Source organism: Typopeltis vanoorti, chromosome 3, assembly GCF_054136105.1.
Source record: "Typopeltis vanoorti isolate ZY-2024b chromosome 3, IOZ_Tvanoo_1.0, whole genome shotgun sequence".
Lineage (NCBI taxonomy): Eukaryota > Metazoa > Arthropoda > Arachnida > Uropygi > Thelyphonidae > Typopeltis > Typopeltis vanoorti.
Window position 1 is genome coordinate 162,345,157 of NC_143551.1, and position 23,528 is coordinate 162,368,684.

General features: G+C 36.6%; 1 protein-coding gene across 1 annotated transcript in view; it reads right to left on the reverse strand.

Annotated features, from left to right (window-relative positions):
* Nucleotides 1–23,528, reverse strand: part of LOC150108714 (uncharacterized) — a 200,578-nt gene that overhangs the window by 117,529 nt on the left and 59,521 nt on the right. Inside the window, exon 2 of the mRNA XM_090390947.1 lies at nt 21,259–21,492. Within this exon, the coding sequence (XP_090247073.1) occupies nt 21,259–21,492 (234 nt within the window). The remainder of the gene's footprint in view (nt 1–21,258; nt 21,493–23,528) is intronic.

Consider the following 23,528-nt stretch of genomic DNA (forward strand, 5'->3'; position numbering starts at 1 on the left):
ATGTAAGAAAGTTTTAAAGCAAATAAAAGTTGAGCAGCTCTCAGATGTGAACTGTAGACTAAAATACAAAAAGATTATTGAAGAAAAAATTAAAGAATTTGAGAACAGGAACCAAACCTTGGAGATTCAGTGGCAAGCCTTGAAGAAAACCCTGATTGATTCAGCCAGAGAGGCATGTGGTGAGGTTGTCTGTCAGGATAGAAAAATCAGAACTCCATGGTGGACACAGGAAGTTAAAGAGGCAGTAAAGGAAAAGAAGAAAGCATATCAAAAGTTCCTGGCAAATAAGTCAGCATGTGCTCTTAGAGAATACAGAGACAAATGTAAGAAAGCTAAACACTGTGTAAAACTAGCTAATGAAAAGTCATAGGACTTTGGCCAGAACATAGAAAATAAATATCAATAAGGTGGTAAGATACTGTGGAGTTTGTTGAAGAAGCTTAGAAATGGAGGAAAGAGTGCTGTAAAAGGACTTAGAGATGATAAAGGTCACGTGAAAATGGGAGAAAAAGATATCCTTGAAGTATGGAGTACTGCCAAATGACTTCATTGTTTATTGATTTTAAATGTAAACTATTCTGAATGTTTATTAACTCAAGTTCTACTTCAGCTTGGTTTATATCAAACAGTCCACTAATTTTATTTGAAATTTCTGTGATGTTCAAGTTTTCTTGAAATGGATTATTGATAAAAGATACAATCATTTCAGTTTTATTAAAATCTTTAAATCTTGAATTTATTTCTTCCTCAATTAATTCTATTTCAAGAATAAATTCTTTTAAATCATAGCGAAGCATTTCTTGATTTGCTTTTTAATTTGCTTTAAATTTAATTAAAAGTGTTTAATTTTGTACAGAAATCTACTAAAGATGATAAGTGTAACAACCATCTTTTATCACACAATTGTGGATAAATATCTCCTTTTTCATCAAGAAAAATTTTTATATCGTTAATTAATACAAGAAATCTTTCTAAAAATTGACTTCGGCTAAGCCAGCAAACATTATTGTACAACAGAAGTTCCCTATCATTATCAGTCTATAATTTAAATAACCGACGTTGCAGGGCTTTTCCTCAAACAGAATTTACAATTTTAAATGTAATATCCAAAACATCTTTTGTGTTTAATCTTTTACTACACAGTACTTGTTGGTGAATAATACAGTGGTACGTTAAAAAACCTGGATATTTGTCATCGTTTTTACATAATGAAATGAAGCCTGATTTATTACTCATCATTGCAGTAGCATCATCAGTAGTAATAGACACAAGTTTAAAATGCAGAATTTTATGTTCTTTCACAAATTCATCAAATGCCGAAAAAATGTCTTCTCCCCTAGTCCTTCCCAATAATGGTATAATTTTGAAAAGTTCTTCTTTACTTGAATAATCTTCAAATACCATGCGAATAAATACCATTAACTGAGCAATATCAGTGAAGTTGTTTGATTCATCAAATTGTAATGAAAATGCAACACACTTGTTAATGTCTGACATTAACCTGGCCTGGAAACTTTTCTCCAGCAATTGGAACTCTTCCTTTCGGCAATTTGAAACCTTGTCTGCAGCCTAGAAGTAGTCTCTCTCTAGAGATGTCTCCAACCGAGAAGCTCCTTTCTGGAAGTCGGAAACTCCTCTCTCAAGCAATGTGGATTCAAGCAGTCTCTCTGATGGCGACCTCCTCTCTGACAGCAATACTGGAACCAGGACCCCCCCCCCACACACACACCTTCTTCTGCTTGCTTCAGTCCCTTTTTATTAAACCTCCTCTGAGACCTCGCATGAAGTTTGGCAACCTCCAAAGAATCGGTACGAGTCTTTCATCTTAAGTTTCAAGTTCGGCATGTCTTTTGTTCTCCTCCGCTTTCTTTTGATTGTAAGTTGCCAGCCATCGGAAAGTTGTTTGAACTCTTTCTGACTGACTTTGGAGATGTTTACACTTAGAGCCTGCAAGCTTTCTCACATACAGGTTTCAATAACAATCTTTCTAATGCCGCCATGTACAGCTTCGGAGACAAAAACATTGCCTTTGTTTTTAACACTCTAACATATTCTTATTAAAGCAGTATATACAGTTAGCTTCAAAAGAGTTATTATTATTATTATTTTCGGGCTACTCCAGGGAGTCCTTAGACTAATCGAGGGAGGCCCTAAACATCATGTCCACACAACTATACGACATTCTCAAAGTATCTATCATACTTTGCTTTGAACTCGCTCACTGTCATAGCACCCACAACAGACTCGGGCAGCTTATTCCACTCATTTACCCCTCTAAAAGTAAAGAACCCAGCTCTAACACCACTGCTAACCACACTCTTGCCCAGCTTCCATAGGTGTCCCCTAGTTCTCCCACCACCAGTCCTGATCTCAAAAATATCCTCTGAATTAATCTTATAGAATCCTTTTAGCAATTTGAATGTCTCAATCACATCTCCCCTTTTCCGTCTATCAACCAGTTTCTGCAACACACAAATCTTCAACCTGTTCTCATATGGTTCATTCCTTAGACCTGCTATCATCTTCGTCACTCGCCTCTGGATCCTCTCCACCTCCTCCCCATCAAGAAGGAACCGACGTGACCAAATCTGGGCACAGTAGTCAAGATGAGGTCTTATCAAGGCTCGGTACAGAGGTACAATAACTTGCTTGTCTCTGCTCGTTAAGGTATTTTTCAACAACCAAGTGAGTTGATGAGCTGATTTAGCTACTTTCGCAATGTGCCCCCTAAACTTCATCTCCCTATCCACCAACACTCCCAAGTCCCTGGCCTCATCAATCTCTTGGAGTACAGTTCCACCCATGCAGTATACTGCTGCTAATCTTTTCATCCCAAAATGCATAACCTTACATTTTGTCACATTAAATTGACATCCATTCTCCTTAGCCCAGAACTCCAATCTATCTAAGTCATCCTGCAAGACTTTGACATCTTCTGCATTCACTATCACCCTCCCCAACTTTGCATCAACAGCGAACATTACAAAAACGTTTATTTACAAAAACATCTAATACAAACTACACCGAGACAAACAAAGTTTATTTTTTTACAATATTCACATGGGACTTAACCTAAGTAAAAAATCGATGTAACGTGCTTTGGAATGTTTAATATTTAAGCTACCATTGAGTTTTTATACTTTGCTTATAATCGTATTCACTCGGCTCGCCGTTTGACTTCCACTGATCCAAATTAATTCATTTACCCGAACTGATTTGACAATTTTAACAAAAAAAAATAAACAATAGCAATACACTTAAAGTGAATTAACAATAATACAAAATAATGATAAATAAAATATTATGTTTTCAGTTTTAATTAAATTTGTAAGTACAAGATCGACCAAAAATCGCACCGCGACCGAAGGGTTGAACACCCCTGATATATAGCAAAGGGAATTAGCAGCATCTAATAAGGATCTTGGGAGGGAGGGAATCTGATTTGTAAATTTTCAGGGAATTGTAAGAGGCCAGGAAGAAAAACCTTTTGGAGTAGATGTTTTAATTTTATCTGAGATTTAGTGGAATCTTAATCTAAAGGTCTGTAGGTAAAGCAGGTCTCTGAGAATGATATCCATTTTTCTACTACTCACTACCAGTATTAAGAATAACAGGAACAATTCCATTATCTGCTCTATTAAGAATGCTGTCAATGTCAAGCCCACTGTTGTTAGCTATTTCTGGAGCCAAGTTATGAATTCCACATTCAATGCCTAACATCAGGATGCTGTTGCTAGCAGCAGCAGTTTTGTTAACCTTTCAGAGTAACTACCGTGTGAAAAGGCTGAGAGGGAGAGGTTTAGAATCCAAAAGACTATTGCATTTTTTTTATTATTTTTTTAAGAATTCTTTCTGGGCAGAGGCTTCAGAATTTGATAGTTTGTTAAAGTAAGCAAATTCACTTCACTTCAGTAATATCTTGCTAGTAGAGATGATTGCATTATATATTTAAGGGATCATCAATGCTGACATGTAAGAAAGTTTTAAAAAAAATTAAAGTTTATATAGTTAAGTCTACAAGTAAACTGTAGACAATTACATAAACATTAATGAAACAAAAAATGAACAGTCCAAAAGCTAGAACAAAACCTAGGAATCTCAGTGTCAAGCTGTGAAAAAATAATACAATTGTGAAAACAGTAAGTTAAAGAAGCAATTTCTAGCAAATAAGTTGGCAGATGCTCTAAAAGAATACAGGAGAAATATTTAAGAGAGCTAAGCAATGTATAAAAGTAGCTAAACAAAAATCAGGGGAAGACTAGTAAGAATATAGAAGATAAATATCAGGAAGATAGCAAAATGTTCTGGAGGCTATTAAAAAACTCAGAATTGGAGGAAAGGGTACCATAAAAGGAATAAAATATGATAAATGTGACATGAAAACTGAAGACAGTGACAGGAATGTATGCGAACAACAGACAGAGAGATATCCTCTTCACAGATGAGATGATTTTCACGAGTCATTTAACAGATAAAAACGACCAGGTTTATATCTCAGATGGTCATACAGCATGTGCTATAGCACCCAGGATTCAGAGGATTCATTACCCCACATCAGAGATGGTTTGGTGTGTGTGTGTGGGGGGGGGGTTTGACATATCAAGAAGTATTCAAGTTGCATTTCTGCAAGAAAGGGACAAAACCTCTGCCAAAGTGTATCACAAAAAACCATTTATTTATTACTATAACGGCCAGTTCCAAGGAGTCCTTAGACTCATCGAGGGAGGTCCAACATCATGTCAAGAACAACTATTCAACATTCACACAGTATCTATCATACTTCACCTTGAATTCATTTACAGTCATGGCACCCAAAACAGACTCTGGCAGCTTATTCCACTCATTTACTACTCTCCAAGTAAAAAAACCTAGCTCTAACACCCTGGCTAACCACACTCTTACAAAGCTTCCATGGATGGCCCCTAGTCCTCCCACTACCAGTCCTATTCTCAAAAATATCTTCTGAATTAATCTTATAGAAACCCTTCAGTAATTTGAATGTCTCAATCATATCACCCCTTTTCCACCTATCGACCAATTTCTGCAGTCTACAAATCTTCAACCTGTTCTCATAAGGTTCATTCCATAGTCCTGCTATTATCTTGGTCACTCGTCTCTGGATCCTCTCCACCTCCTCCCCCATCAAGAAGAAATCCTCCTGGCACCCATATCTGGGCACAGTAGTCTAGTGGGGGGTCTTATGAAGGCTCTATACAGAGGAACAATAACCTGCTTGTTTCTGCTCATTAAAGTGTTTTTCAGCAACCAAGTGATTTGATGAGCTGATTTCACCACTTTTGCGATGTGTCCCATAACTTCAACTCCCTATTCACCAAACACTCCCAAATCCCTGGCCTCGTCAATCTCATGGAGTACAGTTCCACTAATGTGATATACTGCTGCTAATCTTTTCACCCCAAAATGCAAAACCTTACTTTTTTTCACATTAAATTGACATCCATTCTCCTAAGCCCAGTCCTCCAAACTATCCAAATCATCCTGCAAAATTTTGACATCCTGAGCATTCACTATTGCTCTACCCAACTTTGCATCATCCGCAAACAGATGCACAGTTCCTCTCAGATCCTTTCCTATATGGTTAATGAACAAATTAAACAGTAGTGGTCCAAGAACAGAACCCTGTGACACACCACTAGTCACAGGCCGTCTTTTGGACTCTACTCCTGAATAAACTACTCTCTGATATCTCTCCATCAACCACCCTCCTATCCATCTCACCAACCCTATATCGATTCTCATATGCTGCAGTTTACTGATTAGAATTCCATGTGGTATCTTATCAAAGGCTTTAGCAAGGTCCAGTAGAATGACTGTAATCTCATTACCCTCATCCAGTTCAGCCATCACTGTATCATAGAATTTTGAAACCTATTGTATGGACCCTGAATAACACCTTGTTGCACAGTAGGTAGGTAATGAATGTCCAACAGGACTCGGTCCCCTGCACATAAGGCGAGGTCTACACAATAGTGGTTGGTGCCAAATGTGTCAGATGACATATCACTATCTGATTGGATGTATGCAAGTCCCAATCTCAATCTCGTGGACTTCAAATTGTGGTCAGAGCTTGAGAGAGGAGTCTGAAAGAAATGATACCCCAGTATCACCAGCATGAAGGTAGATTTGGAGCAAGCAATGGCAGCATTTCCAGTGGATGTTGTGCATGTTGGCATCAATATGTCGTCTCACAGAGTGCACGCATGCATAAAGGCAAAAGGAGGATATTTCAAACACTGAGTGCTGCTATATGCACATTATACATGTGGTTTGTATGTGCTGAAAGCTGTAAATAGTTTATTATTTTTATTATCCTAAGACCCCCATGGAGTCAAAGACCCATCTAGGAGGTTCTGCAGTGCAATCCAATTGTTCACAACTCTCCATGCAAAAAACCTGCTTCTCACTCCCTTGCTCACACCATCCCTATACAGCTTCCAAGGATGACCTCTTCTTATTCTCCCAAAATCTCCCACCATTTTCAGAAACATTAATCCTATAATAACCCATCACCAACTTGTATGTCTCTATCATATCACCCTTCTTTCTCCTATCTACTAGACCATAGATGGCGAACCTATGGCACACATGCCAGAGGTGGCACGTCCGAGAATTGTGCTGGCACGTCAACGATTTACAGGAGATATCTTTTTATCTTTATCTTTCAGCAAGGTTGAATTTAAACAATAGCTGTGTTAAGAGATATAGTGCCTCAAGATTAATTAAATGCCGGAAGTATAGGCAATTGTGCGCAAAAACTTCAAGTTAAAGAATTACTGTGTGTTATCTTAGTTCAAGAGTTATTAGTGGAATACTAAATTGGTCAAGTGATGTCAAAGATAGTACAGGAAGGACGATCTAACAAAATGGCGCAGCAGTCAACAAGATTTGATTTCGCTAACAAAGATTATAATATTAAGTATTAAATTTTGTAAGAGCATAAAAAAAAAAGAGTGACCCCAAGAATTTTGAAAGTAAATTAAGTGAATTAAGTTAATATGGCTGTTTCACCTAGTTCTAAAATGGAAGATAGTGAATTTTTTCGTACAGTGAACCCACAACAAGTTTTTCCTCAGTTTTTGGGTGAAGAATCAGATGATATCCTATCTTTTTTTACCTATGTTGAAAAACTTAGAGAAATAGCAAATTGGACAGATTTTCAACTGTTAATTTTACTCAGAAGTAAATTAATAGGCAAGGCTAGAACATATTTTAACTCATCTCCAATTCTCAAGGATACATTAAATTATCAAATATTTAAAGACAATCTTATTTCTCAGTTCTTGAAGTTAAGAAGTATAGGCCCAAACTTATGGAAGCTACAGAGAGTCTTACAAAAAGATAAAGAAACTGTCACAGAATTTTACAATCGTTTATTGACATTATCCAACAGTTTAAATGTGACTAATACTCAGAAACCCCACTTAGTATGGATTACTTTCCAACAATTAGAATAGGATTACATGATAATTTAAGGGAAGTAATTCATAAGAAGGGAGCTACTGAGGGGTGTTTTGAATTAGCAAAAAGGAGAGAGAGAATCCTAGAGGAGATGCATCAAATTTCTTCCATAAGGCAAATGTTAGCCCAAGATTGTAATGCTCAAGTCCCCTCCTTATCAACTTTTTTGTGTCTGTCAGGTGGTACTCGCCTACCAAGAGCAACACCAGAAGAGCTTTCTGTTAATCCACAGGAACTATCCCTAAATAGGAAAATATTAGAAAAGTCACTCAAACCTGAAAGAAAGGAAGATGAATACCCTATATTAGACCCTCATGAGATGACAAACCCTGAGTTAATAAGATCAACTAAGTCTATTGACAAATCTCCTTCTAACCTTGAGACTCTAAAAGGCCAAGCTGAGCCTTTTAAACCCTTGCAGATATGATCAATCATCTGACAACCTTATCAGCTATAAAGACATCCCAGATTCTTGTAGTTTCAATTCTCTAAAAATGCAAAACGTAACTATAGTCAAAGTAACTGGGAGATTGCCTTTGTCACTCGTACAAGGTTTAGTCGAGGAGGTCCCTTGTGAGATTCTTTTAGATACCGGTGCACATATATCTGTTATTTCAAATTCCCTGGTAAGCAAATTTAATAATCAAATCTCTGATAATGCCTCCTTGTTACAAAATCCTATAAAGATTACAGGCATTGCTAAAGGTGAAATGATTGCAATAAAGAAAATAGTCACCAAATTACACATTCCTTGCTTTCCAATTTCATTCTCACATGAGCTAGTCATTCTTCCTGAGATTGCAGACACAAATGGTCAAGTAATTTTGGGTCTAGATTTCCTAGAAGAGAATGAGTTCATGTGTGATTTTGCCTCAGGAACCATTTCATTAAATGGCATAAGTTACCAGCCAAGGTCTTCAAAAGGATCTGAGAACAATAAACATGATACAATGGAGATAGAAGTAGTAAGGCCCGAGGAGGGTCTCGAAGAAAAGAAGGAGAAGTTATTGAATGAAGCCATCAGCTCAACTGTATCTGAGACTGAAAGGAGTAAAATTGAAGAGTTTATTCAAACAATCTTCTTGAAATATCCTTGAGTCTTTACAGAGGATATCAGCTCATTAACCTGTGCTGAGAAAATAGAGCACTCCATTCAGATTACCGTGGACTCATCCATATGCATAAAACAGTACAAGACCCCCCCCCCCGAAATATCTGGACAAACTTCAGGACCTCTTGAGTAAATATGAAGAGTGGGAATCATAGAGAAGTCAAACTCCAGATGGAACAGCCCTTCATATTAGTAGAGAAACCTGATGGGAGCCTAAGATTTATCTTGGACCTGCGTGAGATTAATAAGGTCACTAAGCCCATTGATTTTCCCCTTTGTAACATAGAAGAATTGCTAACAAGTCTAGAGGGAGCAACGTTCTTTTCAAAATTAGACCTGAACTCTGGCTATTTCCAAATTCCCCATAGGAAGGAAGATATACAGTTTTTCGCCTTTACAACACGTTGGCAGAAATATCAGCTCTGTCGACTTCCACAGGGGGCAAGAAACTCAGCCATGAGCTTTCAATGTCTAATGAACACTGTTCTCTCAGACATGTTAGGAAAAGGAGTCATGTGCTTTCCGGATGACCTATTAATCTACACCCATGACCTAAAGTCTCACATGAATATCTTGAATGGTGTGTTGGAAAGATTAGAGAAATCAAGACTATCACTGAAGTGCTCGAAGTGTAAGCTCTTCATGAGGGAGGTACAATATCTAGGCCATGTGGTGATCAATAGAGGTATTATTCCCACTGAAGAAAATGTCTCTGCCATCCTGAAAGCAAGAATCCTTACTTCTGTGAGGCAAGTTCGAAGGTATTTGGGAATGGTGAATTTTTATAGAAAATTCATTCCTAATTGCTCCAGAATAATGCAACCCATCATCGAACTGACTAAAAAAAAGGAGAAAAATTTCATTGGGGGGAAAAACAACAGCTTGCCCACAACTCCCTCACCTTGCATTAACCAAAGCTCCAGTTTTAGCCTACCCAAAACTCAAGAAGCCTTTCTATCTAGCTACGGATGCTTCTAATGACACCATTGCTTCTGTACTGGAACAAGAAGAAGGAGGAGATCTTAGACCAATAGCATTTTTAAGTAGGAAGCTCTCCACTTCTGAAAGAAACTACTCTGTAATTGAGAAAGAAACATTAGCCATTGTACATGCCCTAAGGAAGTTCAGGTACATGCTGTTAGGGCAGAAGATAGTTCTAAGGTCAGACCACAAACCTCTGACATTCTTGTCTTCCATGAAAGACAAAAATCAGAGAATAATCCGCTGGGCATTGGAGATACAAGAGTTCCAGGTCAAGATAAGTACGTTCCTGGAAAACATAATGTGGTCGCTGACTACCTTTCCAGAGCACTTGATGAAGAAACAAAAGAGAACTCAGATTATGAGGAAGGAAACATCAAATTAATAAAGACAGGAGGAGAACAACAAAACCACAGGAAACCACCTCACCTTCAGAATTGGGACAAGTCATCCATAAGAGAAGCTCAAAAGCAAGACCCAGTATGGGGAGAAATTTATTTACAGATCCAAAAGGGAAATGGAGTTTTGGAAGAGCATTCTTTCCTGCAATCCCTATTCATAGATGGTGATGGTCTTCTGTTGGCAAGGCAGAACTTCACTGGACGTTGGAAAAATAAGGTAGTAGCTCCCACGACCCCTGGATACTACATTCCTTTCATGATGCAGGTTTGGCAGGTCACCAGGGGTTTTACAGAACTTGGAAAAGAATAAAAGATAGATATATATGGAAAGGAATGAGAAGAGATGTCGAAGCCTATGTATCTTCATGTGTATTGTGTCAACGTAAATCAGATAATGGAAAAAAAGTTCCTCTCCAGCCCTTTCCCATTCCAAGTCGTCCATTTCAAGCTGTGGCAATGGACATCATAGGGCCCCTTCCAACCACATTGAAGGGAAACCGATATATACTGGTGGTGATTGACACCTTGTCTAGATTTCCCGAGGCCACAGCTATGAAGGACCAAACTGCCCAGACGGTGGCAAACAAATTCTTTGAGTTGATAATTTCAAGATACGGAAACCCCCAAACCTTCCTCACTGATAAGGGAACAAATTTTACAGCTGAGGTCATGCTACAGTTATGTAAATTACTGAAAATACAGAAACTGTTCACCACTCCCTACCATCCTCAAGGAAATGGGATGTGTGAGAGAATGAATCGAACTCTGAAGCAAACCCTATCTAAACTTGCAGATGGTCAATTAACTAATTGGGACAACTTCCTCTCACACACCCTTTTCGCCTGTAGAACAGCATTGCACTCTGCTATAAGGGAGATTCCAGCTGTGGTCCCATACGGATTTGAACCCCCCATTTCCTTCATGACTTTAAAGATTTGAAAGCTAGTTTTGGTTTCCTTGACATAGATGAATATCTTAACAACCTAATTTATGAGAACAGAGTTGCATATTGCCAGTCAGAATAGTTCACAAAAAGCCAGATCTTATGGTATAAGATAAGGTATAAGGAGTTAAAGCCTGGGAACCTAGTGTTTCTAGAACAGCAACCCAGCAATAAAAGAAGAGAGAAATTTGGTAAAGGTGCTGCAGGCCCTTATGAGATAGTTAATAAAACATCCCCAGTGAACTATAGAATAAAAGAAATATCAGGACAAAAAAGAACCATAGTTGTCCATTCAGACAGATTGAAATTAATTAAGAATAGGCCAGATCGTCTGGTCTGCCTAGGAGATCCCACTGAAAAGGTATGGAGTAGAAAAAGAAATTATCAAGGAGTGAGAGAATTTGGAAGAAATAACTTGGTATCAGGAAAAAAAGAAATGAAACAACCTAGGCACATCGCCGAAGGTCAAAGAAAAGATTTGTGTTCTGAAGAAGACTCCCCAGATTACCAATATAGAAGATATGCTACACTCGAATGTGATAACAGTAGGAATCTGAGTAAAGACGGGGAAGATAATACATGCATTGTAGAAAACACAAGAAGGAGTTTCATCCAAACGAGGTATAACCTAAGACCCAGAAAAAAGGTAGTAGGAGTCTGATTCCTCCACCAATGAGTTTAGTATGAAAAATTTTTCCTTAAAGAAAAATTTTTCAAAGGAAGAGTAAGCCTTTGTTGGATTCTGAATATATAGAGATTTGAGTAATTAATATTTGCTTCAGAATCCAACATGATCTTGCATCATATAAGCAAAACTTGTAAATATTATTTAATGTAAATTACTTGTTTATAAATTAATATTCACATAACTCCCTTTAAGTTTTAATAATATTTAATTATCTAATCAAAGATATGTATTAATAGTGAAACGACTCTGTATTAAAATATTAAGTTTATTTTATTATTTCCTATGTTAATATTACAAGAACTTGTATTCAACATTTAACTGCGTATTAATTGAAGTGTAAATATTCCTTATTTGTTCCTGTATGTAGAGGTATAATGTTATGCAATGCCTCAGTTTTATTATATTTTATTTTGGTTGTCATGGAGACGTATGTAAGACAGCTAGCACGAGTTTAGAACAGAGCGTGGCAGATTGGTATTGAAAGACTGGAAAGGATTTTAGTAGAAGTAGAGCACGAGAACAATTTTGGCAGGAAGAAGGGATATATAAGTGAAGAGAAAACGATTCAGGGAATCAGAGTGCGATAACAGCGAGTCACTCAAGTAGCTAATTAAAGTTTACTCGTCGAGGAGCGAGTTAGCTAGTAAGTTGTAGAACAACAAATAAAGCAATGGAAGATAGCAAGGTGACAACTGGATGACTAGATATACTTTAGTTGGCATTTAAATTCAGGACCGACTTTTCAGGGACACACGGAAACTTGAAGCTTAGCACGGAGTAACTAAGAGAATAAGTAGAGGCAGCAAGGTTGAATTTAAACGATAGCTGTGTTAAGAGATATAGTGCCTCAAGATTAATTAAATGGCAGAAGTACAGGAATACCTTGTATAGTGCAGTTTTGAACAATGTGGGTTTTGGTCTAACGCGGTTTTTATTATTACACTAACATTGTCAACACTGACCGGCGACTCCCGAGTGCCACAAGTTACAGTCGAGAGCCACGATTATGCAGTAGTTACAAAATAAAGATTTATTGTTACATAGATGATATATTTACAACGTACTTAAGCTCTTACAAATTGCCTACCGGTTTCGCTAGTAACTGACCAGCTTTCTCAACGCTTGCATAGTACAAAAAAGAGGTAAATGCAAAAAAGGTTTCAAAATACAAAGAACCGTTAGTACCTGTTAGGTAGCTAGGGTGACCCGTTCGCGTGACATAACTACTCAGCATCATGAACACGTGTTACATGCAAACGCGTAATGTGATTATTTGCGTACTGTAGCTCTGTTGAACTGAGGGAGTTAATTAGATTTTTCCAGTAGTGAAACCGGTAGGCAATTTGTAAGAGCTTAAGTACTTTGTAAATATATGGTCTATGTAACAATAAATCTTTATTTTGTAATACTTTATGACCAAAACATGTTCAATTTATGCAGTAGTTATTCGATTGGCTCTCATGTAGACACGTTCTTTCCCTGCGGTATTTCATTATTTACGTTAATATTAGTATTTAATATTTTTTTTTATTATTTAAGTATGAGTGAAAAGAGATAAAACAAAGAAGACACTGTTGGAGTAACAAAAAAACGTAAATGGTTGACATTAGAGAGAAACTTGAAATTATAAAATGTCACGAGAATGGCGCTTCGTTTGCTAAAATAGCAATAGTGAGAATTCAATGAATAAGTCATCTGTACGAACAATTATTCAGAGCAAAGAAAAGATTAAACAGCATGGAATGAGCACCGCTTCTTATATGTCAAAAGTGATCACAAGAAATCGATCTTCTACAATGGAAAATATGGAACGCCTTCTAATGATATGGATTGAAGATTGTAATCAGAAAAAGATTCCTTTGAGTCAAATGATAATCCAGGCAAAAGCAACAAGTCTACTTGACAAAATAAAAGAAAATGAAAGTGAAAATGAAGGAGGTACAACCAGTGAAACTTTTATAGCAAGTTGCGGGTGGTTCTACAATTTCAAAAAGCATATGGGACTCCATAACGTAAGAATCCAAGGTGAAAGCGCAAGTGCTGGCACTAAAACTGCAGAATTATTTTCCAATGAATTGAAGGAGCTTATTGAGAAGGAAGGCTACACAGATTGTCAAATTTTTAACGCTGACGAGACTGGCTTGTTCTGGAAAAGAATGCCATAGTGCACATTTCTAGCAGAGAAGAAAAAAACACAAGCTGGGTATAAAGTGTCAAAAGACCGATTGACACTTTTACTAGGAGGTAATGCATCAGGTGATTTAAAATTGAAGCCACTGTTAGTGTACAGAGCGAAAAACCCAAGAGCTCTTAAGGGCTCTTTGTAAATTGTTCTTTACAAAGAACAATTTACCTGTTCATTGGCTTTCGAATAAAAAAAAGCGTGGGTGACTTGTTCAATTTTCGAAGACTGGTTTAAAACTTGTTTTTTCTCTGAAATTAAAAGCCATTGTAAAAAGAATGATATTCCTTTCAAAATTTTGCTTTTATTAGACAATGCACCAAGCCATTCAACTCTATTGACTGACTTGGATGAAAATATCAAGATTCGTTTTTCCCTCCAAATACAACATCAAATCTGCAGCCGATGGATCAAGGCGTTATCTCCACTTAGTGGAAGTAAGCAACTTTTGCTCAAGCTATTAAAGCTGCAGCAGAAGAAGATTCTTGGTCTTTGAGTGAATTTTGGAAGAAATTTAGTATAAAAGATGCCATTCAAAATATTTATGAATCTTGGAAAGAGGTGACTCAAAGCAACACAAGATCCGTATGGCATAATATCTTGCCGCATTGTTCAAAGGACTTTGTTACCTTTGCAACACAGAAAGAGGAAATCTCAAAAGAAATTGTGCAGATGGGAAAAGATCTTTGTTTTACAAGTTTAGATTGTAACGAATGTATTGATTCTCATTCAAATGATCTGGATGATGAAACCCTTTTGGAGTTGGAACAACAACAAGCCTATGAAGAAGACGAAGATGACCCCACTGATGTCATGGTTGAAGAATTTTCCTTTGCTGACCTTTCAACTTTTGTGAGAAAAATTTTTTACTTTCTATATTTCCTTTGTATGGGCTCATCCTTTTGATCTTTACATCTCTGCATGTATATACACATTTATAAAGGTTGGTCGATTGGTAGAGCCTCTGCTACTAATGGCTCAGTTAAGTTTGAGCACGGTTAGTAATTGGAAGGGGCCCAATCGTTTGATGCTGTTGGCACACTCTCCCTTGATGAGTCTTTGGACTCCCTGGAGGTGTCAAATAATAATAATAATAAAATCGACGAAGCTTCCGACTTTCTCATAAATGCCGACCCGAATTTGGAAAGAAGCATCAAAGTGAGACAAAGCCTCAATAATGCCATCAAATGCTACAGAGATCTAGTACTGTACTGTACTTGAAGAGACAAAGAAGACAAGGATGGTTCAACAAATACTAAAAGACTACTTTAGTAAAAAGTAGTCTTTTAGTGTTACTGTATGCTTAAATTTAATATTTAATATTAAATAAAAAATTTTTTTAGTTACAAATTACTGTATGCTAAAATTGAAGCAACAATGTTTGTTTTGTTTGTACAACTTTTATATCAGTTTAAAAGGATTTTATTTGTTATTTAGTTAATAAAAATAACAATTGTTTTTCATTTTTAAACATTTTTATTATCCTAAATTTTTGTAATAAACAAATTAAATTGAAAACCTTTATAAATAGACCTCGAACAATGCAGTTTAGCATAGCGCGGACGCTTCTTGGAACCAATTAACCGCGCTATACAAGGTATTCCTGTATAGGCAATTGTGCGTAAAAACTTCAAGTTAAAGAATTACTGTGTGTTATCTTAGTTCAAGAGTTATTAGTAGAATACTAAATTGGTCAAGTGTTGTCAAAGCTAGTACAAGCCTTTTGATCTGAGCAAGAACGTTTAATTATGTGAATTGCGACCATTAATTTATTCAGTTATTACTAAGAAGATTTGTTTTAATGAGTGTTGTTAATTGTTTTAAGTGTATGCAGTTATAAGAAATGTTAATACATAATTAGATGAACTAGGAAATTTACCAGTAAGAATTAACCAGCTTTGTTACTCCTATGCAGAGATATGTGTGTTTCTTCCTAAAATATCCCTACATTAAAAGTAACTTTTGCAGAGAATAGCTGGAGTGTGGATTGAAGAGTGTATACTTGTGAAGAAGCGTTGCCGCCCTTATATATGTAATTGAAACTTAAGTAACTATAAGATATTAATGTAGTTAGTTACTAAGGAACTTATGACATTGAACTTTATTAAATAGTTAAATGAACTTTGTGAAGGCTGTATTTCAGACAACAGATTAACCACTGCCTGAGATAGTATGACTGTATTACCAGATGAGCTAAAATGTTTATAATACATTATTCAGTGATTTAAACTAAAGTGTATAAATTGTAAGCCTAAATTAAATGTTTGTTTTGTTGATCTAAATTTGTATTTTGCCTGAATCTCTTTTACTGCACCATTCATAAAATATTAGAACCAAAGCGGGTGATTTAAATAAGTTAAATAAACTCGGCCTGTATACATAATAATAACACATTAAGGGGAAATAGTTGAGAGTTGGTTTTACTTCAATTCTTGGACTAATTTAGATACAGAGTGGCACAGTCAATAAATACAAATTTTCTCTATATTTGGATTAGAAATCAACTAGCAACTTATTTTTTGTTTAAGAGCATCGTAGTGACAAACATGTCGGATCCAAAGTATGGGTTAAGATGAAAAAGGATCCAACAATACGCTTATAAATTATTCAACCTTTTTTTTTTTTTTTTTTAACTGTTACAATACGTACAAGTTAAATTTTGTTTTACACTAGAGAGCAGCTATGAAGATGTGCATATGATTGGTGCTGTATTAACAAAAGGTTGCATGACCCAAAGACAAAGGCAACCTACAACTGTTGAGTTGAAATGCTAATTCTCTTCAACCAAATTACATAACATGTGAAACTGTCATAACAACATTCACTATACAGTATATTTCTTAGTTTTAACACATCCACGATCGATGGGGTGTCGTTTATCATTCTGATGGAACTTCTCTTTATCGGTGGGTTCAACTCGCACAACGTTTCAACCTTTGGTTGAATTTTATTGCTGTTTGTTTGCGTTTAAACTGGCACAGGAACTTGCATGCATTATATAGTATATTTCAATTCGTGGTAGAATTTTAATTGAAGTTAGACTTTGTGATCTGTCATAATGACATAGAGAATTTCAAATGCAATAAAACAAACACTTATTTCATGTAACTGAAAAATTGAACAAGGGTTTTTAGATATTGTGTTTCCGGTGCAACATATGATTTTGCTCGAGTCTATACAGCGTAGTTTCTGTGAGAGGGGACATGTGATTCATTAGTTAGCGCCGTTTTTATTCCAGCTGTCTCTAATTGCACTATTTGTTGAGAAATATATTACACAGACTGTAAAAGCCTCCATACCTTAATCAGGGATACAATAAAACTACTTGTTTTTCTTGCATCTGCAGTATAATGGCTGTTGGGGAGGGCATGTTGTTAACCGCAGGGCGCGAGTTACTATCACCTCGATGTGAATAAGTTTAAACATTTTTCATGTGCAAGGCATGTACAACACTTTTTAATGTCTTTTTTCGTAAAGTAAAATCAAGGGTGCTAGTGATACGCGAGGGGGTGAGTTATTTTCGAGTAAATATGGTAGTTTCGCTGACAAGTTGACATACTTCTGCTGCTTCCCTTGCTCAGCTAACTTTGATAGTGAGTTACAATGCATAAATATTTTTCTCACTAGTTTTTTTTTTTTTTCAAACCAACATAATGAAAATCAATTTAATAATACAATAATCAATTTAACACTGAATACCATTATAAATTTATATATAAATAAATATTATAAATTTATATATAAATAATTATTTATAAAATATTATAAATATATATATATATTATAAATTTATATATAAATAAATTAATTAAGTTAGATTAATTTCTATTAATTTTTCACCTATTAAAAACTGCCCAGCACGTCAGCAAATAGATTCATAAATTTTTGGTACACACACATTAAAAGGTTCGCCATCATTGTACTAGACTATGCAAATTGCATTGTCTCAACCTTTCTTCATGTTCAACATTCCAGAGATCAAAAACTATTTTAATCAATCACCTCTGGATTCACTGTAACATCTATCCATCCTTTTGAAAACCAAGTGATGAAATCTATGCACGCTAGTCCATAAGTGGCCTAATCTGAGCTTAAGAATCTCCTTACTAATATGAGTCAGCGTCCTTCCCATTATTGCCAAAATTTGTTGTGTTGTCCTCACAATTTTAGCAATATGTCCTCTAAATTTTAGATCCTTATCCATCATCACCTCCATATTTCTTATTTCCTCCACCTCCAACAATATATCCCTACCAAGAGTAAATTCTACATTCCATCTTTGTTTTCCCACTTCTGTGTCCTTCACTCAGTCTATTTAAGTCTTCTTGTAAGGCTACATCTGCTCTACTCCTCATAGTTCGACCCAACTTTGAATTCCCATTAAACAACTGAATATCCCCATTCAAATCTTCCCCAATATTTTTAACATAGAGGTTAAACAGCAATGTCTCTAAAACAGATCCCCTGAGGCACACCGCTAGTGAATTTCCTGTAATCCGTTATTGCTTTCCCATACACAACTTCTTGATACCTATCAGACGGCCAATCTCCAATCCAACGCACTAATCTAATATCCAGAAATCTACTGAGTCTCAAAAGATCGCAGTATGGTAGCTGCTCTTCTAAGCACGACACCCAGACCAGTACCTAAGCTGCGGATGATTTGGTGCCCGCACGTCACACCTGAATGGTGTGCAGTAGGAAGTAGCAGCTGCATAGTCAACAACTGCTTTGATGATTCCGTTCTAGTGGCCTCATCGCCAGAGTGATCGCACAATAGCAGTATGAAAGTAACTCTGGCTGGCACTGCCTTTCAATGTGCTATTCAGGCAGTCCAACTTGCGCCATTTCTGTATTTTTTTTTTATTAAATATTTAACCAAGCACATGATTATTTCTTGCTCCTTCTTAACCTCACATGCTTACTACTAGCTACAGCCTACTAGCTTAAGACTAACTTAACACTAGTAGCTATATGAGAGACTATCCCTATCATGGAACTTCAATATATATTTTGATTCATCTCACAGAGTAATTCATTATGGGCAGGTTTGTAATCTTGAACCACCAACTCGAACAAACAAGACATCTATCGCTAGACATTCCAAGAAAAAGGTTCCCAACAAGTACTTGCTGGAGCAGTGTGTTGATTAATGGAGTACACCCCCTCCTCAATCTAACAAAGGTCGCTAGATAGCCAAATTCCCTACGAAAAGCTCATGTGCATAAGTGTAGATGGGGTGGCAAGTTCCCATATTAAAGACAGCACTATGGCCTAATCCTTCTCAGACTTCACAATGAGGTCAGCATATCTCTTCGGGACTTCCCCTGATGATTTATTTAGACAGAACTTGTAGGTTATCTCACCAGCTGAACTAGGGTTTGATCCAACACATTTATTACACGGAGAGTCGTGATTACTCCTGCCAATTACCCACGATCTTGTTTGATATTCTTTCACTTAAACATTCAGATCACTGGGCAGAAACCTCATTGGTGGCAACACCTCTCAAGCAACCAAAAAATTACTTTGCTTTAATTAGACAGTCTGATTCCCCTGGTCCATGCTAGTTCTGAGTTGGGTGTTGTTGCTGGCCGAAACAGTCGCACCAGATTGGCCATCCGGCACGCTGCACAACTGAGACATTCCACGAGAAGGCCCTGACGTTGGTCCAGGCTCAGCCATTCCATCACTAGACAGTTTTGTCTAGTCCCGGTGCAGTGCCATAATCCCCCTTCGGACCTCAGCCTGACCGAACCCAGTCTTCAGAGTTAATCCTTGTCCTAAAGTTATGGATCCATCTTGCCAACTTCTCTTACCTACATTATTCTATCGACTAGAGGCTGTTCACCTTGGAAACTAACTGCAAATATGGATATGATCGAAAATCACACTCTCTCCCCCCTGAAACAGCTGCGCCAGACAGGTCATCTAGCACGCCATGCAGCTGAGGCATTCCACAAGAAGGCCCCGACACTGGTCCAGGCTCAACCATTCCATCACTAGAGAGTTTTGCCTAGTCCCGGTGCAGTGCCATACTTGCTTTGGACCCCAGCCCGACCTGCCCAGTCTCAGAGCCAATCCTTGTCCTGAGGTCACGGATCCGTCTAGCCGACTTCCTTACCTACATAATTCTATCGACTAGAGGCTGTTCACCTTGGAAACCTGCTGCAAATATAGATATGGTCTGGCACGAAAATCACACTCTCTCCCCCACAGAATTTCAAGGGCCAGCAGGAGCACTCTGGACACAGCAGGAGGTGCAGTGATTTATGGGAATAGCATTCCTATCTCCACACGAACCGATCCCAGGGAGCCAAATCCTTACAAAGAAAGGACAACTCTTCCCAGGACTCCTGTCAACTTCTCTGAGTTTGGTTGAATTACTGCACTTGGCCCAAGAGGGACCAATCTCCGTGTCCGGGTTTTGGTAGTAGACCAAAAGGGAATCAGGTTTTATTAACCTGATTTCCTTTTGGTCTACTGGCAGGACCAGCTTTTATTTCTTACAATGTCCCGCTTCAGAACGAATTTCTCCTATCCATTAGGACCGACTAACCCATGTTCAACTGCTGTTCATATGGAACCCTTCTCCACCTCAGTCCTCAAGGTTCCCACTGGATATTTGCTACTACCACCAAGATCTGCACCAACGACAGCTCCAGGCAGACACGTCTTCCTCACTGATAGTAAGTCTCACCTCATCATCATCATCATCATCCACTGTTCTCACTCTCCATGATGTCACATTCACAAGGATGAAAGACCGTTATGAACTGCCCCTTAAATATCTCAACTGTATCCTCTGCAGCAGTCGTCCTTATATCACTTTCTCCAGTCAATGCCATCCTACCATAATCATTTTTTGTTTGTTTTTTGCTGGCTATGTATAAAAAAAACTAGCATTTTTTTGGTTTCATTAGCTAACTACTGCTCACACCGAACTTTTGCTATCCTTACCAACCGAGTCATCGTCCTTGCCTGTTCTTTGCATTCCTCTTGGAACTGATTATTACCACTCCTCTTTTATTGCTCCATAATGTCTTCTTTCTCTGTATTTCATGCTTAATCTCTTCTTTCTCTGTATTTCATGCTTAATCTCTTCTTTCATCCATTTACTGTTAAAAAAGGTAGATGTTAAATAACCTACCTTATTTAACCTTCTAACCTTTGAAATACATCTAGACATTGCTTCTACTAAATAGTTCTTGAATATCACCCTAACAGCTCTGATCTCCTTTCCAGCCAACTTCTCACAAGCTGTCTCCTGAACTTTTACTGATAGATTAAAGGTTTATGCACTGTTTAAGTTGTAACACTATTTACAGTTAGACTAGTTATTATAGCGATGTTTTTGCATCCATAATATCATGATGGAAAGAAACTATTGGAAACTATAAAATTTCTGTTACATTTAGCCTATGTGAGATAGAGCTTTATTGCATACATCATGAAATGCAAGATAAGACTTACCTTCAATAAACTCTCATACTTTTTGACTCTTTTCAGCTTTTTAATTATTTTTTGAGCATAAAGATACGCATGTCCTGTAGCAGATATCTGTTGTGTTTGTTGTGCTAAAAAATCCATAAACTGTGAAGAATGTACATAAGTAGGAGAAACAGACTGGTAGGCTTTGTTAAACTGTTTCTGAACAATTTGTTGATAATTTTCATCCTCTAAAAGTGGCAAGCATGTAGTAAGAAACTAGGAAAGAGATGACAAACAATATTAAATTAGTTAAGCTGAATGTAATGAAATATTCTTGCTACAGATAAATATTAATGTTTATTTCTTGACTACATTAATAAAGATACTGTAAAATCCAATAATTTCTCTCCAATTCTGAATTAAAAAAAAAAAATTTGAAGAAAAATTTTTTAACAAATGGTTAATAACAAAAATCCAACTAGTTTCACCATGAATTACATGTAGTTTCCTGAGGACAAAAAATAAAAATCTACAACTGACCAGTGGCAGCTCATGGCTTGAAATCATGGGGGTGCTGCAACTTTTGAAATATGCATACACACTGTAAGTACACGCATCTGAATAAAATATCAATATTATGGTAAAAAATTTTTAAAAAATTAAACATGAAAAAATATTGTTTATCGATAAAATTATATAGTTTGGTATAATTCAAAATTACTTAAAAATAAAATATATTCTTGCTTTGTTTCATGAAAAAATATTGTTTATTATTGATAAAATTATATAGTTTGGTATAATTAAAAATTACATAAAAATAAAAACCATTCCTTTAATTGTAATGTCCAAATTTTTAAAGAGACAGAGTAAACACGATAAGCACTATGAACACTCTACTACTGGCACAAACTGCATATAAACAACAGCAGAACTGTTGTTTATATGCAGGCATACAACGTGCATATGCCTACGTGAGTAGCAATATGACACTGTGGTAAACACAGTGTTGCTTGCATCCTTCGCCCTCCTAAGTGCTACAAGATGGATTTTTATCATTTTTTATACAAAATAAGAGAATTGTATAGGATTGTTGATGATAAAATTAAATATTACAAGCAAATATAAATAAATTAATAAATATATTTATATATCAAGAAAAATTGGGAGTGCTGCAGTTCCTGTGCAAGAGCCATCCCCGCAACTGACAAATGTATAAATTATTGGTTTATATATATTTTTTAAAGTAATTAATTCACTATGAGTAGTTTGACTAGCAGATGTTTTGTTTATTAAAACTGAATGTTACAATGGCATGCTTTGGTGTCTTAATGGCTGACAGTATCTTTAGGAAGATATTTAACACAAAAAAAATCAAATATCTCAAATAACTTATTTTTATAAATAGAAAAATACTGGATTGGATTGATAATAATTTAATGTGTGTCATCAGGCACATCCCCCCCCTCCCCGTTCCTCAACTGTCCCTTAGGACTGGTTGGGCCCTCCTAATGAGGGATTAAAAAAAATTTTTTTTTTTTTTTTGACTGTAGCCCAGCATGTATTCACAGTGCCAGTTTGCCTGTTCTGAGGGATGAAAAACATGAGTTTAGAGGAGGAAAAAAACTCTCTTATCTTTATGAGAGTGGCTAACTCACCTTTAATCGAAAGAGACCAGATAAAGATTCCTCACGTTATGGATGGGAATTGAACCCAGGTCTTTCTGATAAAAGGACTTTGTCTATACTAACTGAGCTATGGAGGCTCTAGAAAGGGTGTGAATACTACACTAATTAATGACTTCCAGATGTCAAGAAGTATAAGCCCGTTATTTCTATCTAGTATCGTATGAGCAAATAACCTTGAAAGACTCCATGAACAACATGAACATGAAGAAAGTATTCACTTCTAATTAAGGCATTGAAGAAGGTGCCAATCTGCCATGTGGTGTGAGGATATGTCTTACAAGTCTGCTTCCTTCTTTTCTCATTTTCAACATCACATACGTGTTCTTTTTTTTACAGATTAATCCATGTTTGGCCATTGTATACCTTTCTGCAAGAACAAGGAATCATGTATATCCCCAAGATATTTGCAGAATGGAACACTATCTTCAGGGAAACAAAGAAAACTTTGTAAGGTGTTAACTAGTTTGAAGGCCATTCTGATGTTGACGATTTTAATAACTGGACTATTTTTCTTGATGTGTTGCCAACCAATGGTATGCACAGACCATGTCTTTGTAATTAATTTACCGATTAACATGGTTCATCAGAAAATAAAGTTTTAGTAACTTCTTTGATTAGCCATTTTGG